This window comes from Zeus faber, assembly GCF_960531495.2.
Source record: "Zeus faber genome assembly, chromosome: 21".
Taxonomy (NCBI): Eukaryota; Metazoa; Chordata; class Actinopteri; order Zeiformes; family Zeidae; genus Zeus; species Zeus faber.
Window position 1 is genome coordinate 23,749,640 of NC_137208.1, and position 17,387 is coordinate 23,767,026.

The 17,387-nt window shown below is 40.9% G+C and overlaps 1 protein-coding gene across 1 annotated transcript in view; it reads right to left on the reverse strand.

Annotated features, from left to right (window-relative positions):
• Positions 1-17,387, reverse strand: part of cped1 (cadherin-like and PC-esterase domain containing 1) — a 71,400-nt gene that overhangs the window by 30,947 nt on the left and 23,066 nt on the right. Inside the window, exons 5-14 of the mRNA XM_080022809.1 lie at positions 13,763-13,847; positions 12,860-13,025; positions 10,913-11,043; positions 7,950-8,022; positions 6,252-6,383; positions 5,520-5,624; positions 4,266-4,426; positions 2,712-2,770; positions 1,965-2,151; positions 94-250 (exon numbers count right to left, since the gene is read on the reverse strand). Coding sequence (XP_079878935.1) covers positions 94-250; positions 1,965-2,151; positions 2,712-2,770; positions 4,266-4,426; positions 5,520-5,624; positions 6,252-6,383; positions 7,950-8,022; positions 10,913-11,043; positions 12,860-13,025; positions 13,763-13,847 — 1,256 coding nt within the window. The remainder of the gene's footprint in view (positions 1-93; positions 251-1,964; positions 2,152-2,711; positions 2,771-4,265; positions 4,427-5,519; positions 5,625-6,251; positions 6,384-7,949; positions 8,023-10,912; positions 11,044-12,859; positions 13,026-13,762; positions 13,848-17,387) is intronic.

The following is a 17,387-nucleotide window of genomic DNA, read 5'->3' on the forward strand; positions in this document are numbered from 1 at the left end:
CAGACATGGGACATCCCAGAAGAAACACAGTTTTTAGATATACCAGCATCTTATTAACCTCAAACAACACTCTAGCTCCCCTGCTTTGAATACCTGCACAATGCTGCACATCACATGGTCTCCAAACATTGGCAGGCTGGGACGGCTCTCGCGGTAGAAGTGCAGGGTATATCTCACAGGGTCATGGTCCGGCATGTCTTCGTCCCACACCAGGATGGTGATTTGGCTGTTCCCCAGTCCGATCGGCACACTGTTGGGGGCATGGCCAGTAAGGATAATGTGCAGCCAGCCGGTCCTTATCACAAAATAACCCTGACAGGCTGAACAGGACTTATATCATTCTGAAGGAGGCTCTTTAGTGATAATGGCTGAGTAGTTGCACATCATCCCGCTTATTTCCTGGATACTAAATAAAATAATAAATTGAGAATAACTATTGATTTGAAATGATTGTATAACTAGTATGCCAAGTTTAAGAGCTTCCGCAAAGAAAAATTGCCCACAACAGTACAAGCGACTGGACAAGCGACTGGAAAAGAGGGTCATTTGTATTGCAACTGACAAATTTGAGAGCTGCAGTGAAAATTTACGAAATAGCAGATAGTGTGACTTTGTTGAGTGTTTACCATTTACCATTTACTGTTACTTTAATTTTATACCTACGTACATGCCTCAATGTCTCACTGTCCACAAACTACATGTCTCACTTTCCATTACCTACCTGTCTCACTGTCCAGTCTCCACATGTCTGACTGTCCACTACCTCCTACATGTCTCACTACCCACATCACTCTCTGTCCATTGCCTACATGTCTCACTGTCCCCCACCCACCTGTCTCAGTGCCCATTGAACAGGGCTCGAAGTGCGCCGGTACACACCGGTACACAGTACCGGCACTTCTACATTTGACTCTTTGGTGTACCGGGACATTTCCTTGCGCACCAGCACTTCTTACAAGCTGCTGGCACTATTTTCTCAAGTGGACATATCAAGTGGACATACTGTAACAAAGATAATATTTTATTGAGTCGGAGCGCACCTTTCTTTTAATTATGAGGAGACAAAACCTGTGAGCTCCGGCTCGGGGTTTCCACGACGACATTGACCATAAATGGACATGGATGGGGGACTCCTTTAGATCATGGGCATGGGTGTTTGCCCTTTCTGTTTCACACCTTTTTGGTCAAAACAGCTGGTTTCACTCATTATCTATTCCCACAATTCGGGTGCTATTGTTGGTAAAGGCTGCTACCTATGCTCCCTGGATCATGTGGATATGAAACTCCAAATATTTTTTTCAACTTCAATCAGTGCCATTCCCTATGTTTCAGTGTCTGTTACCTACTTTCCTCATTGTCCACTAGTGAAATGTGGCACTATGAGGTTCACTCTTGTTTTTTCCTCTGTTTCCTTCTTTCTCTAGAGTTTCCACTGCCACTTCGGTTGTTCCACCAACCGCCATTCTTCGCTACAGGTTGTGCAATGGTTGGCGCACTTCCTGTGACGCACTGCCATAAATCTATCATTTTCACGGGAGTTCTTACCCTGTGGCAGTCCGAATGCATAGTGATATGGAGGCTTCTTGGGAACCAATCTAAATGCCGATGGTGTTATTGTCCTATAACCATTATACTGTGCAATCAACATTAACTTCATATGATAAGTTAAAGCAAAAAATGTGTCGACTTCCCCTTTAAGTTAGTTTAACATCGAAATTAAACTGACCAGGATTATAATAGATGAGATCAAACATTATACATTTATTATATAAATATGACATTAAATTAGAAGTTACCACATTGGATCCCCTTGAGGGAAATGCAGGTTTAGATGGTTTGACAAAGTGTGTGTGTGTGTGTGTGTGTGTGTGTGTGTGTGTGTGTGTGTGTGTGTGTGTGTGTGTGTGTGTGTGTCTGTCAAAGTTCCGTGAAATAATTTCCACCCAGGCGTGAGCTGGCCTAACCTAGGTCCAGAAGGGTAGTATATCTTGACATGGCAGGCAGGGTGGATGGGCTCCGGCCTGAACCTCACCGCCAGCGTCTCAAAGGGCACCTCGGTGCGATACTCCTTCACCAGAGGGCTGAAGTGAGGCACCAGGGTCAACGGGGGGTCCGTGTACAGCTGGCGGAGGCGTGGGTCCACGCAGCGTTCTGGAAATGCGCAAAACGTATACATCATGACACATACACAGTACAGACAGAGGAACTAGAGGTCTTCAAAGGTCTCCAACCCAAACTTGATTGGACCTGGGAAAGAACAGAATAACGTGATGCATGTCACAAGGGGGTGAGACCAGATCCGAGGGTATTTTCTGGTTCCGAATCGACCCTATGACTAAAATTGCGCATAAAATACTCATCTTTTCATAGCCTGTCAATGTCTGATTAAATAGAACAAGCTCTAGACATGCAGCTCTGACTCCTCTGCACTTAATGTTTGACACATAATGATACTCAGAGCCAGGGCCCGAGGCGACCCTAACCTAGTTGGCCGTAATAAAACGTGTCCCGAACAGTAGGACGCTACTGGCGCACCACTATAATCACTCTGAAAATGTTAAACATCTTCACCAGAGATCACAACACAACTGAGCGAGTCATTAAAGCGAGTCGGAGGATTTAGTAACAAGAATCTATGCGCGGTTTTCTTGTCACTCTGTTGGGTCCGTGGTGGGGGAGGGGGATAGTGGTGTAGGGGAGTGACCTCTCACCTCTGGAACTGTGGCCGCCATCCGAGTCTTGGCCTGGCCACTGATCACTGCTGTCAGTTCTGTAGGATGAAGGGAGAACAAAATATTGTATATACACATATATTATATCTACATAATAATAATACTCAGAGATTAACATAAGAATAAAAAAGAGAACATGGCGCCTTTTCCACTAATTAAGCTTCTGTTGTCATTTCAGTCCATTTACTTCTGTTTTCTTTTACTTTCGCTCCCTTTGCTTTCTCTTTTTACTTCTTTTCCTCTGTTCCTTTTCTTTCCTTCCTTCCTTCTACTCATTTTCTTTCCCATTATTTCATTTCCCTCCCCTTCCATCCCCCTCCATTTCTTAGCTCTTTTTCCTTTCACTTGACCTTTGACCTCACATAAATTATATTCTCCAAACAATTCAGTGCTGCCGGTCTTGGTCAGTCTGGTAGTGCACAAGAGGATAGCAAAAACAGGGAGAGAAAGTGCTAAAAAGAAAGAAGGATGGAGAGAGGGAGAGAGAGAGAGAGAGAGAGAGAGAGAGAGAGAGAGAAACTGAGCCAAATTACATTCGGATGCACAAGTGTATTTTCTATAACTCTCCGTCTAATCTTGGTCGACACTACTTTACATCCCAAACTGTCCCCTTCACCCCAAACCCATTGCACTCTTTTAAATTTTCATCTGATTACCCTCCCTTACATTTAAAAAATATAAAAAACTGAACTCATGGGCAGCCATGTCAGCATCACACCCCTCTGAATAGATGCGACCAAAGTGCAGACAAAAAACAAGCGTTGCCCCAACATGCACTCACTTTACACCAATGCGACTTTACAGTGCTCTGTTATAGACTGTTTTGCATACGTTCAATTGGCACTTTGGAAAAAATGTGCATGCTTGTGTAATTATGAACAATTGTGTAAATGTGACATTAAGTCTATAAACCTAATACTATCCAATGTATGCATCAAGTATGCGACTCTTATTGAGTTTTCTGAGCATTTATCTGTTCAACAATGTTGCTGTTAATATGCGGACGACTAGAAAAAGAAAATGGTGATCTGTGTCAACAGGAAATGGAAAAAGCCCTGCATCCTAAATGGCATACGAGCGTACTAGTTGGTAAAGCAAGTTAGTGTTTGTATGTCTGAAAGCATAGTATGCTCAAATAGTATGCAAAAAGTACCAGCATGATATTCTACATCCGGTTAAATATCAATGTTTGCAAATACTGCACACTATGCTGGCAAGTGTATCCCACAATGCACTGTGAAAGCAGGACGCCAGGAAAGGTTTCTATGGTGTAGAGTCTGAGAAGCCATCTTTCTTTTAACTCGCATACTAAAGCAGGCTAGACAATCCTCAGTTAGTCAGTAGTTTGTAGTATACCTTTCGAGATGCAGGGTCAGTGTGTCCCAAACCTCTGTATTATGTCCTCCCACTTCAGTCCTTCTCTCCCCAGTATCCCTCACTGCTATTTCACTTATACTTTCAAAATCAAGTGTTGGGCTTGGGGAGGTTTGGGACTCAGGGAACCGCTACAGGGCTACGATCAGGGTCCCTTGCCTATAGGTGTGGTTCCTGTGCAGCTTGTAGTACAGGCAGAGTCTGAGCAGCAGCGTTTGGAGATGGGTGCCGCCCCTGGTGTCATCTGCAAAGGAGCTGTTTTCGGATAGGAGCCTCTGTTGGGGATGGGGCCAACCCTCTGAAGCAGCACTAGGATACAGCTACAAGAAAAGGTGAGCGTGGTCAGTGTTTTTTCTTCTTCTCACCGGCTGCTAGGTGTAAGTTACATTGAAGCCTCAAAGTAGCCTGCTCCCGCCATGGCTAGCTCCAAGGCATATCTTGCTCTGGAAACCTAGCTGGCATATTTTTTAGTGGGGTCTTGGAAACCCACTTATACCGAAGTTAGTCAGGCATGATTTTGTCTCTGGAACCCCAGTCTGAGAAGACTTTTATTGTCAGATATGATTTAGCCCAAAATTCCATATCTGCCAATGCTATAGTAGGAAATGATCGTGAAACTATGATAAAAAATAGTCATTGTACATTCTCCAATGGTGCTGATGGCTTATACATTGAATGAAGGTAAAGTTCAACTATTAACTGTCGATTTTGTTGGGGACCCCCTAGAACCTCTTGAAGAAGCCCTGGGGGTCGTCCAACCCATGTTGAGAACCACTATTTGAAGGCGTTATTGCAAAGGGTTACAATTTTGTGGCTCCAGTTGGCAACTTTGTTTTTCAGAATGGACTGATAAAGGACAGGTTCACCATTTTCCAACCCGGGCCTTGTCAAAAGGCTGGCTGAGCACTTGTGCTTAAATACAATCCAACGGGGACAAACATTTTAAGCTTTAAAATGCATCATCATCAGTAGTAAGCACCGTGTTATGAACAGATAAATGAAAGGAACCAACATTTAATAAGGCCTGGGTAGACAACATCCAGATGGTAGCCAGATGATGGATATTGCTGAGACAGGTGAGAATTTGGAGTTACAGATGTGGTAACACTGTTCACTGGATCCATCATATTTGTCAAAACGATGTAGTAGATTGCTTTCAGGTGGGGTCAACGGTAAATTATGGCTGCCGACCACTTCTGTGTACTGACTGTATATAACTAGAGAGGGGGAACAGCTAGAGTAGAAGCAGTAAACCAAGTATTACAAGCAGCTCCAGTAGTGGTCAAAGACGAACACTAATGGCTGCCTTGTATATTCTTTTCATCAGTAATTCATCAATAAACACTGTAGTCATGTTTTGTTAAACAATATGTGAAGGAGAATTTATTTTGTCGCGGGTCCTTGTTTTGTTACCAGTTCAAAGGGTCCCGGTGTCCTCAGCTGTCTTTGGAACCGGAGCAGGAGGAGCAGCTGGTTCTCCGGCAAACACAAGTTGTGCGTCCCCTCGCAGCTGCCATCCTGAACGAAGCCAGAGATGCGCAATGCACCATATCTATATTACACATGCCTTACACATCTTTTTTTTTTTTTTGGGGGGGGGGGGGGGGTCCTGTCTTGAAACCATGACTGCCCACTGAAAATTATTTTGGTTGAAAAGACATGGATTATTGTTTAAATGATTATTGGAATTATTTGGTTATTGTTAAAAAGCTAGTTAGTAACATGACAATATTTTTTATTGATAATTATATTTTGAATTTATATTTATACCCTATAAATTCATGACAATAATCTATTCTGTGCATAGTATTGCATTTGTTATATATCTATATATTTAATTAGTTTTTGGCTATTGGCGTATATTTGGAAATTTCAATTTTTTATTTTTTTTCTACTTCACTTTTTATTCTATTTTATTATCATTTGATTCTCCATTTTTTCAGACTGTTAATCTTCCTTTTTATGCTAATCAAAAATGATATATATTTGGACAAAATTGACTAAATGAGTGGGGGTTGGGGAACAATGTAAACTCCCTCATAATAGTGTAAAAGATGTATTGCATACATTTTCTTTTGAAAGGCATCATTACGAAATATGTCATGTGGAATCCGCCTTTCCCCCCGGCAGCAGTTATGGTCTGACCTGCGCTGTATGGTCTTGCCGCCTCTGCACAGGCAGAAGGAAGCGCAGCGTGTCCTCCAGGATGAGCTCTCTTGCGATCTGTCCCTCGAATGCCGGGTCGCTCAGCCCTGAAAAACTCAAGTCTGTGTCAATCTGTGAAAAAAAAAAGAAAAACTAAAACGAGAAAAAAATGATAGGATTGAAATAATGTGGAAATGCTGTGTGCTGGGGCTGGGCAGTTTTTTGAGAATATGCTGCCCTCTAATGGATATTTCACTTGTGTACACCCAGCAGCAGAAAACACAGGCTCCAGTCCACTTTTTTTGTAGATGTTGAAGTGAAGACATTGGACGTTCTGCGACAAATTATGGATGAGATGTTAAAAAGTGTGTAATAAAAAGTATATAAAAAAAACGTTTTTCTGTCTTTTGCCTACTTATCGCCTACTAAAAGTCTTTATAAGTCTTTGTTTCTGAATCGATATATCCAACACACATTAAGCTTTTGACATCTGATTTGTTTTGTATGTGGAGATACATCCTGGCAACAAGTATGGCAAGTTTGGGAGCTCTCTGAACTTCTGATATGCCATCATGTGTAAGCAGTCCCATACAGATTAGCATGGTGTTGAATGCAGTCCAATAGGGCAAATGCTTTTTAGCCTTTTAAAAAAAACTATTGAATTTCCGTTTTGAAAACGGGAATCGTTCAATATTGCGGGACAATCTTTATACAAAAGAAAAAAATGGCTACAAACTTTTCAGGGTTTTATTGACTTTCCTCACCACAAATTAGCTCTTTGGGCTACATCCTCACTAAGACTAGAAACAGGAAGTTGTACCGCTTCTTCCTGTCAATCTACTATCTAATAGGGCGTTACCTTTAAAAAAAAAAACATGTTCAATTTCCTTTTTGAAAATGGGAAACTCGCAATATTGTCAAACAGTATTTTGTATGCTTTTCCGAAAATTCAAATGGTTGGAAACCTTGCATTTTATCAGATTTTTTAGGATTTCATTGACTCTTTTGCACTGCCACAAATGAGCTCTTTTGGCAACAACTTTTAAGTCTTGGTCTGGTTTGAACAGCCATACCTGACCCAGATCTAGGTGATTGGGATCAGAGTGGCTGCATACCTGTTGCCCGTTGGTTGGTCTAACAGGCAACAGGTTTAAACTCCCATCCCCACACACACTCAGGATAGGAGCACTGTCATGACACATGTCTATCTGCTCCTGGCTGATTCCAGCTGGCCAGCTCTCTACAATAAACTGGTGTTTACAACCCCCTGTCTTCTGTGTCTCTGTGCTGGAGATCCCTGAAACGCCACTTGAGTGGCGTGTGGTAGGCAAAACTGCCACATTCGCACTCTATGAACAGAACCCACATTGCCAAACATTACTGTCTTGCTTTCCCTCCAATCGGAGCATCTAATCTTGCTTTGTAAACCCTCCCCACACCCATCTTGATTTTGTGGCAGCAGTCTAGTTTTTTGTTTGTCTTTGCAGGTTTAACTGTTTTACTCTCTTTCTCGTTGTTTAACGTTTGGTTCGTTATTGTTTTCTCACATGTCTAATATGACGTTGTCCTAGTTCCCAGGGAGATGAACTGGCTGTCAGGGGATCAACTAATGGGGATCCTAATAATAAACGATGAACAAACATGTTGAACCTGTAAACCCTCAATATACAGTATAATACGAGGTTCATAATTTCTTACCTTGACGACAGTGGGGAGCAGAGAGCCGGTGAAGTGGAGAGTGAAGGTCAGCAGCTGGTAGCACATCAGACACCTGCCGGACAGAAAATGGACAAGTCACATTAGGTGTAATACATACTATGTGTTTACTAATGTGAGTAAAAAGATTGATGGCTTCTCAGGCATACTGCAATCTTTCACCAGATGGAGTATGTCATCCTGGTACTTTTCACATACTATTTGATGCATACTTTGGTTTCAGATACAATAAAAACACTCACATTTTAACTTGGCATATATATATATATAATTATTATTATTATTTTTTTTTTATATATACATACATACACTACTCACAAAAAGTTAGGGATATTTGGCTTTGGGGTGAAATTTATGGAAAATGTAAAAAGTTCACGCTACAGTGATTTATCATGAAAGTAGGGCATTTAAGTAGAAGCATGCAATGGTGATTTCCTCATGTCAAACAATTGATTGAAACAAAAGCCAACAACAGTGGTGGGTTTACCACAACAACAAATGTCAATGTCTCAATAACTTGTCATGTGCCCTTGAGCATCAATTACAGCTTGACAAGGACGTCTCATGCTGTTCACAAGTCGACTTATTGTCTGCTGAGGCATGGACCCCCACTCTTCTTGAAGGGTGGCCCCAGGTCATTGAGGTTCTGGGGCACAGAGTAACGAGCCTCTACACGGCGACACAGCTGATCCCATAGGTTTTCTATGGGATTCAGCTCTGGAGAAAGTGCAGGCCACTCCATTTGAGGTACCCCAGTCTCCAGCAGCCGTTCCCTAAGGATGCAACCTCGATGAGCTGGAGCATTGTCGTCCATGAAGATGAAATGAGGCCTGTGTTGTTGATGCAGGGGCACAATGACTAGATTAATTGACGTTATTCAGGTAGTATGGGCTTGTCACTGTACCATTCACAAAGTGAAGGGCAGTTCTGTATTGACTAGACACACCTGCCCACACTGTAACACCACCACCACCAAAGGCTCGTCTGGTGACAACAGTGGCTGATGCATAGCGCTCTCCTTGACGTCTCCAACATCGTTGGCGGCCATCTTTTCTGCTCAACGTGAATCGACTTTCATCAGAGAACAGCACTGAGGCCACTGGTCCCTCGTCCAGCGTCAATGCTCCCTGGCCCATGCAAGACGATGATGCCTGTGCCTGGTGGTGTGGTCAGGTACCCTTGCAGGTCGTCTAGCACGCAGACCATGCCAATGTAAATGGTTTTGAATGGTCTGACGTGACACTTGGGTGCCTCTCACCTCCCTTAAATGTGCCTGGAGTTGACTGGCATTCATCATCCGGTTCCGCAGTGCACTGTTCACAATGAAGCGCTCATCAGTGTGGGATGTGGCCAAAGGACGTCCACTTCTATGTCTTTCTGTGACTCTTCCAGTCTCTCTGTATCTCTGTTGCAACCTGCTGATGACACTCTGTGACACTCTTAGCTCAGTGGCCACTTCCCACTGAGAACATCCTGTTTGAAGCCTCACAATGGCGAGGTACTGTTGATCAGTTGTTAGGTGTCGTTTTGGTGTCATGATGTCAAAATGTGAACAGCATGATGAAGAGCACTGTTTAAATACCAATTCTAATTGAACCAGGAAATGTATTGGTCGATTTATGGATTAAACACCTGTTGTAAATTTTGCCGTTCAACTCCTTGTTAGAGAACAAGTCGTGCAAAAAGTACTGAAACATTGAACAGTTGGACATGTGCATTCAAAAGTTTAGAGAAGGTCAAAGGTGCATTTTAGCTTCATCCTGAAATTTTACTCAAAAGCCAAATATCCCTAATGTTTTGTGAGTAGTGTATATATATATATATATATATATATATATATATATTTTTTTTTTATCTTGATTATCTGTTTAAATTGTAGGCATCTATTGTTCTATTGTTTATTGACAATTTTGAGGTCTAAATTAGATTTATTGTTCATAACTACCTTTTTAATGTTCGTTGTTTATCTTTAGGTTTATTCTTCTAGTTCATTGTTAGGTTTATTTATTTTTTTAATGGTTTATTTTTTTTCTTAGGTTTATTGTCAATGGAAAATGTTTCTACAGTATCACCTTCTTCGTGTATGGGTTATACTTTGTATATTTATTGCATTTTTCTTAATTTTCTGTATTTTTTGTTTAGGTTACATTTATTGGTTTGCTGTACATTGTCATTCCTTTTTTCAAATTGTATTCTTATTACTTTATTATGATTTACTATTATATTTTATGTAAGCTGCTGTGACACTGCAATTTCCCTCCGGGAATCAAATAAATCTTTATTTAGAAAGCACTTTAAAATAGCAAAAGCAATTTTGCTCTCAAGTGCTTTACACAAAAGTGCAATTTCCATCCGGGACAGAAAGAATCTATGTACTGTATGTATGTATGCATGCATGCATGTATGTATGTATGTATATATCTATCTATGCATCTATCTATCTAACTATGCATCTATCTATTTATGCATCTATCTTTTAAATAGTTTGCTAGTATGCGATTTTAGACGCAGCTCATGAATTTAGGGAGAGTGAGACAAACTATGGTTTCAAAGAAAGAACTGAGGTGGTGAGAGACGATGTCAAGTGAGCTTACAGAAAAAAGCGTCAAAAGTGAAGAAAAAATGAAGAATGAAGCAAAATTATGAAATTGCTTCAAAGAAGACAGAAAGGAAAAAAATATAGAAGTCTTATATCTTAATTCATTGTATTCTTTAAGGACATTCTTTAATAAAGAAACTCTCAAAATTTCTTAAAATTGAACAATTCCATTGATACTGCTATATATATATATATATATATAAATGTATATATATTTTTTATTATATATATATATTTTAAGAAACACAATTCTAGACCACTCAATTTGCCCAAAGGAAGAAAAAAAAAATACAAGATGGCCAAGATTCTTCTGGGTTACTTATATTTTCAGACTGATACTTTGTACCTCTTTGGAGATTTGGTCTCCTCCATAGTCCCCACTGCAGCTTTCAACAACCGACCGATGATCTCCTTCATGTGTCCCAAAGCCTCATGGGATGCAGCTGGACCAAGGTGCTTCAGGAGGAAAGTCCTGAGCTGGTGGAGAGAGAGAGAGAGAGAGAGAGTTTTAGATGATGTTTTTTTATTCTCAACAGCAGGTGGCACTAGAACAAGGCTAGATCTTACACATTTGTAAACAAACGTTTCTATTTACGAATTTGGTTTGTTTTTTTGTCGATTACGTATTCTCTCCTAACGTACAGATCAACACGCTAGGAATCCTACAATCTATTTTTTTTTCCAATTACTTTTCCATTAAACTACACATACACGTTTACATAAACTACAACATCTTTTTTTGAGTATTGTACTGAAATAGTAGAAAATGGAGCTAGCTAGAACTTTTAAAGAACATTCCGAGTTCATTGCTTCTATGTACAGTATGTGTCTTCTCCAAAGACACTTCAGAGTGCCCTTCCAGCGTCGAGGTGGTTTAAATCAGATTACATTCCACTTGCTGAGTGCTGATTCAATTCAGCATAAGACCCACAGTAACAATCTGTTTCAGTCGCCAAATATGAAGCATGTGGAACCCTTGGCAGCCCATCCAACTCACGACAGACACACACACACACACACACACACACACACACACACACACACACACACACACACACACACACACACACACACACACACACACACACACACACACACACACACACACACACACACACAGTCATGTACAACACTGATGGTTATTAATAGGGCTCTAAGGGGTCTGAATAGTCTCCAGGACAACAGCCTCATCATTGCAGGATGGAGACAGTCAGATGACCAAAGCTACTTGGTAGAGACACAGAGAAACTCTGATGGGCAGACTCACTGCTTAACCTTTAAGGATTCTTTTATATATGTATATCTGCACATGAGGGCTGCTGAGGTTAACATGCTTGAAACGAGCAATACATTGTTAACACATTTTCTGCCTATTACCCTTTGAACCCTCCATCGTCCACCTAAATTAATAGGTGCACCCCATCCACTTTCACTTTCTATGTTTGAATAATGGAGAGTGCAGCTGAGCAACTCACTGTTGCCCTAACTGGAGACGACTGGACCTGGGGAGTCACCACAACTTGCTAGATAGATAGACACAGACAGACAGATAGACAGACGGGCTTGATCCGAGATAGGGTGGCTAGATAGAACAGCTATAGAACAAGAACAAATTTAGCCTTGAGATATTTGGCCTTCATACCGTCCCACGGCTGATCTAGAGCCCAACTTTTGAGTTGCATTCCCATTCCCTACAATTCAGAGTATCAGCGGATTTCAGACAACGTTTCGCTAGTCCCTTGACTTAGAAACTTTTCAGATTTCAATCTTAAAACGGGTAAGAAGCAACAAGACACTCAAACTCCACGTAGAGCTTTTCTTTCCCAGCCTCACAGCCTACACAGATGGACGGGCAGGCCTTTCCTCGCTCTTTTTGGAGAGTCGGTTCCCAACGAGTCACCCAGTAAAATAGATGGGTTACACTTTCAGACTCTTCATTTGTTTCATTCATTTGGTGGAGCGCACAGAGAGCGAGGAAGGACTTCTGGTGAAGGATCGACGAGAGTCAGAAGAGTCTGTTCGGCTCTGAGTTGTGAACAGAATTCTCAGATGACTTTTTCAAAAATGCAGAGTCGAGACATAAGAGATTAGAGGTTCGAGACCCAGTAAATGCCTGTGTGCCAGGCAGCAGTTAACAAAGTCGCAAACTCCCAACTCCCGAGTCATTTCAAAGAGTTGCTCACTACGAACACATCGGGTTCCGCGGGTAAGCGTCCCAATGATTGTATTCTAAGAAGCCCTGCCATGAAAAAAGGGGATACAACATACAGCAAAAAGTTTCTGGGAAGTCTACCTGCGTGGTCTGAACACTGAGCTGGTTGGTGGTGTTGGCCACGGTGTTCTTGTGCAGGAACGCTGTCAGCGGGGATGTGGAGGTGACCAACACGTAAACATTCACGGCAGCGAAGAAGCCCGAAAACGCAGCTGGCGGCTTGGCTGACGACGGTCCATCTGCAAACCTGTCGTATTACAAATAATGTGATTCATTTGAAGCTCGGTTTTCATTTAGCTGAAATGTAAGAAAAGGAAAGTTAAGACGCTAATTGGTGCACAAAAAGACCTGTTCTCCAATTAATATTTTGCACATCGTGGTGATGTCCTTCCTTTTCTTAAATGAACACGACGGAAAATAATTACATTTTCAGTAAAAGAAACATATCAAAAACAACATTTACTTCCATTATCTATGTCAAAGGATTGGTTTTTCCAACCCAGGCCCTATTAAAATGTGGGTTCCAAGTGTTGCAGACATGTTTTTAAAAAAAACTCTAAATGCTGGCTGAGGAAAACCTCAGACTGAATAGAAGTCAATGGAAAAAGAGGCAACTTCTCACTAGAAATATAGTCATTAAATGGTTTCTGGTTCTAAGTTTACTTCTTCTTATGGGTATCTTGGTTGCGATTTTGAAAATTATTGTTCATTAAGATGATATTAAGGCTTAAAAATGTCACTCGTCTGGTTTCAGTCTGGCTTCATGCTGTCAAGATGGCAGCGAATGTAGAGCCAACCTGAAGGCTTCAAATCATCTCTTCAGAAACCAACGGGCGATGTCACAGACGCAATATCCCTTTTTCATACGATGGTTGTCATCATATATAGCAGTCCGCAGCACAACCTCACTAAACCTTCTCAATAGCTTCTCATTGTGTTTGAATTCCATCCAATGGGACAAAGGAATGGAGGAACCAAACACACCTGTGGTGTCTGGAAGAATTAGGAGGGTCTACAGTTTTCTCCTTGGTGGATCTGCAGGCAAATGTCATCATTGGTAATGCAAAACCTGAGAGGGGAAGATAGATTTAGAAACACTTAAAGGTGTACATAGTGCACGAACCACCACTCAATAGTGTTGGACCGCTGACAGGTAGTTAATTCATTGGAATAATTCATGTACACATTTACAGCATCATATGGGATGTCTATTTAGACACTTACTACTTACACATACACTAAACTACAGGAATGCCGGCTGTTCCAGCTCCGAACATATGCAGGAATCCCATATACATATTATTGACATGAACCCACATGCTTTTATTTACATGGTGGTGTGATCTTGATTTAAAGGAGGGATCTGCATTTGCATAAATGTTTACTTTGGTATGTGAGTCTGTACATGCTATTTTTAGACAAATCAGTGAAGACCAGCAGTCTCGGGTGTTAAACTACAGGTACACCTCACAAATTGACCAATTCGCTTAACGACCTGGTCCGAGGAACGGAACTCGGTCGTTACGTGAGGAGTACCTGTATGTGGTTGTCGATGACAAATATTGACGCATATAAGACAAACAGATAAACTTCAATCAAATTTGAAACCCTTTAAATTTTAATTGAAACGATTTGATATGTAGTGTACAAGGAATGGAAGTGCCACGGCTATACAATAGTAAGTCCGAGAAGCCATCGTTCTTTTACTCACATGTAGAAGCATGCTGGACGATAGCATGAACATGTAGTATGCAGTATATATGTAGTACAACATTTTGGATGCAGGGAATGAGATAATGAATTTGATGTATCACTCCAGACTAACCCCACCTCTGAAATGGCGTGCTAGCATACTATTTAGTGTCCCACCAGTTTTAATGTATTACAATGCATTAGCAGGGCAAGACGCTGGAGGCATACAATACACCACTCCAGAATAAGTGCCTAAACGTTCCCTACATAAGTACACAACGCTGACACACATGCTTTGAGCTTGTCATTGTTGTGATCGGTTGTCTATTGCCAACCAGATCACGTTTGTCCTCTACTGATCCCTGGTGGGAGTCGGGTGTAGGTACATGTACAACCAGACCTTGCGTTTACAGTGCGTAGGCGTTTTGGCCTTTGTGAATGACACCGGCTAAAAACATCAAGCGAGTCGCATAAGTCGGAGCACCAACAGACTCATCCATTCAGGGTGGACTTTTCCGCCGCTTACTGGTTTTTGTAACCTGACAGTGGACGAGCATACTTGGCACGGGTCAGTGGTCCCATGTGGAAAAGGTACTAATCTGACAGGCACCGGACACCTTCCTGCTGCACGCATAGCTAATAAGTTAACACACAGCTGCCGGTGGTTTCTACCCATTAGCACTGAACCTGGGGGTTCACCCTCCTACAGGGAAAAAACGGACATATGTGATGTGATATTACGAATTACAAGTGGTTTGTCGAAATGTGCCATCGAATGGTATAATGGTTGGATCATTAGATGTTTTTTTCTGACTAAGGCGTTGATATTGGGTGGTCATTAAACACTACAAGGAATCTGGAATCGCTTGATCCATTTTCCATGCAATAAAAAACTGCTTCATAAGACATAGGCTGCCTTTTGAAGCCCTTGTAGAACTTGTTCTTTTCATAGCATAAGTTGCCGACAAAAACAATCTGACATGATATCCAGTGACGAAAAAAAAAAATCCTTGTCTATTCTTTGAGTAGATACTTCTGTTTCAGTGAACTTCTGAAGTTGAATGTGCAGCCACCAAATGGAAACCCAGACCATGGAAAACTCTACCCTCCGCCAGACCTTCTTCCTGACTTTCAACGCGACCGCAGAACTGCACGCACCAAGCCATGTTTGAAACCAGCCGTTGGAGTATTCCAGCCTTCCTATTTTTTTTTTTTTTTTTCTATCAGTGGCTAAACCTCACTGCGCGAAGAGGAAAACAACATTAGAGAACTATTTCCTGTACTTAAGAGTCCGTCCTGAATTTTTGGCAAAACGGGGTAAGAACAACCCTCGTTCAATCCTCCCTCTCTCTGTCTCTCTCTCTCTTTCTGAGCAGAGCTGGAGGCCAGAGGCCAGGAAGAAGTCAATGGGGGAGAAAAAAAATGAAACCAGCGGCAAAGAGCAGAAAACCTTGTTATGCTTGACTCAGTTAAAGGCATCATAATTTTTCTGAGAGCTGAATACACCCTGAACCCTGCCTTGATGCAGTAATGTGCAACGTGAGGAAGTTTGTGGGTTAGAAGTAAGGAAGGGAGCAATAAACGGTGGACCACCAACACCCGAGACCAAGGCTATGCCTCCACCAATGCGGATAGATTATAAAATATCTAATATGAAAAATGAAGAATAAATAAAATGAAACAAATTATTATAGTAAATATAACTACAAGTAGCAATGCACAGGGTCCAGGTTAGTCATGTTAGTGACTCTTTATTTTGCCTATAGACAAATGAAACTTTCCATTCAGAAAAATGGCAGCATGACTGACTAGGCCTGGTTTCTCTCTTTACTGTGTGAAGTCAAGGGGAGTAAAACATTCAAATTAAAAGTGTTTCTTAGCTTTGAAAATCTGTAGGTGCTTTGCCTTCTTTATTTAAAATAAAAAGGTCAAATAGCCTACTTGTATAGGCAATATTAAATGTTAAAATAACATAAAGTGCAACATTGCACTTAATGTTTGCTATTTTTGGCAAACATATTATTATTGTTATTATTGTTATTATTATTATTAAGGGTAAGTGACACATATCTTAGGGCTGTGACGGTATGATTTGTTTTCTTACCCTGGTGAAAGGTAATGTATCACTGCGGTTCACTGCGGTTAAGTGACCAGGGGGCGCGCAAACAGGCATTTCGTAATACCCGCGGTTCACGTGTGTCTATTGAATTGTAGGGGCCATATCGAACGGTTTGACGACATGCCGTGTACCGTTGCATCCCTAGTAGCCATCTTGTTCCAGTAGTCATCCAATCAGTAGTCTGCAATATTTCACGTGACTGGTGACACAATAACGTTTGTCTGTGACCAATCAGTACTATCTATCTATCTATCTATCTATCTATCTATCTATCTATCTATCTATCTATCTATCTATCTATCTATCTATCTATCTATCTATCTATCTATCTATCTATCTATCTATCTATCTATCTATCTATCGATCTATCTATCTATCCATCTAAATGAAGAGGAAAACTTGACACACTACTATTTTTTAATAATTTTGAAAATATACTTTTCAAAGCTTTGCTGACAAGGGCGAGACAAAAAATGTTCTTACCCCGTGTTTGTAGTATAGTTTTGTTTTTAGAGAAAACATTTTTTAATTTGGGGTTTTTAATTTATATTGTTTGTTTTCCATTATTTTAGGCTTACATTTAATGTTTATCAGAAGGAATATCATACATTATCCATTTTTTTCTCATCATTAGGTTCATCTTTCTGGTTCACTGTTAGGTTTATTTAATCAGTTATCGTATATTACCACATCTTTCCTTTTTTTTGTCACTTCTATATTTACCTTTTTAGTTTTTGCTTTTTGTTATTTTTAATGTTATTTGTTGTTTATCTTTAGGTTTTGTGTAAATTGTGACAT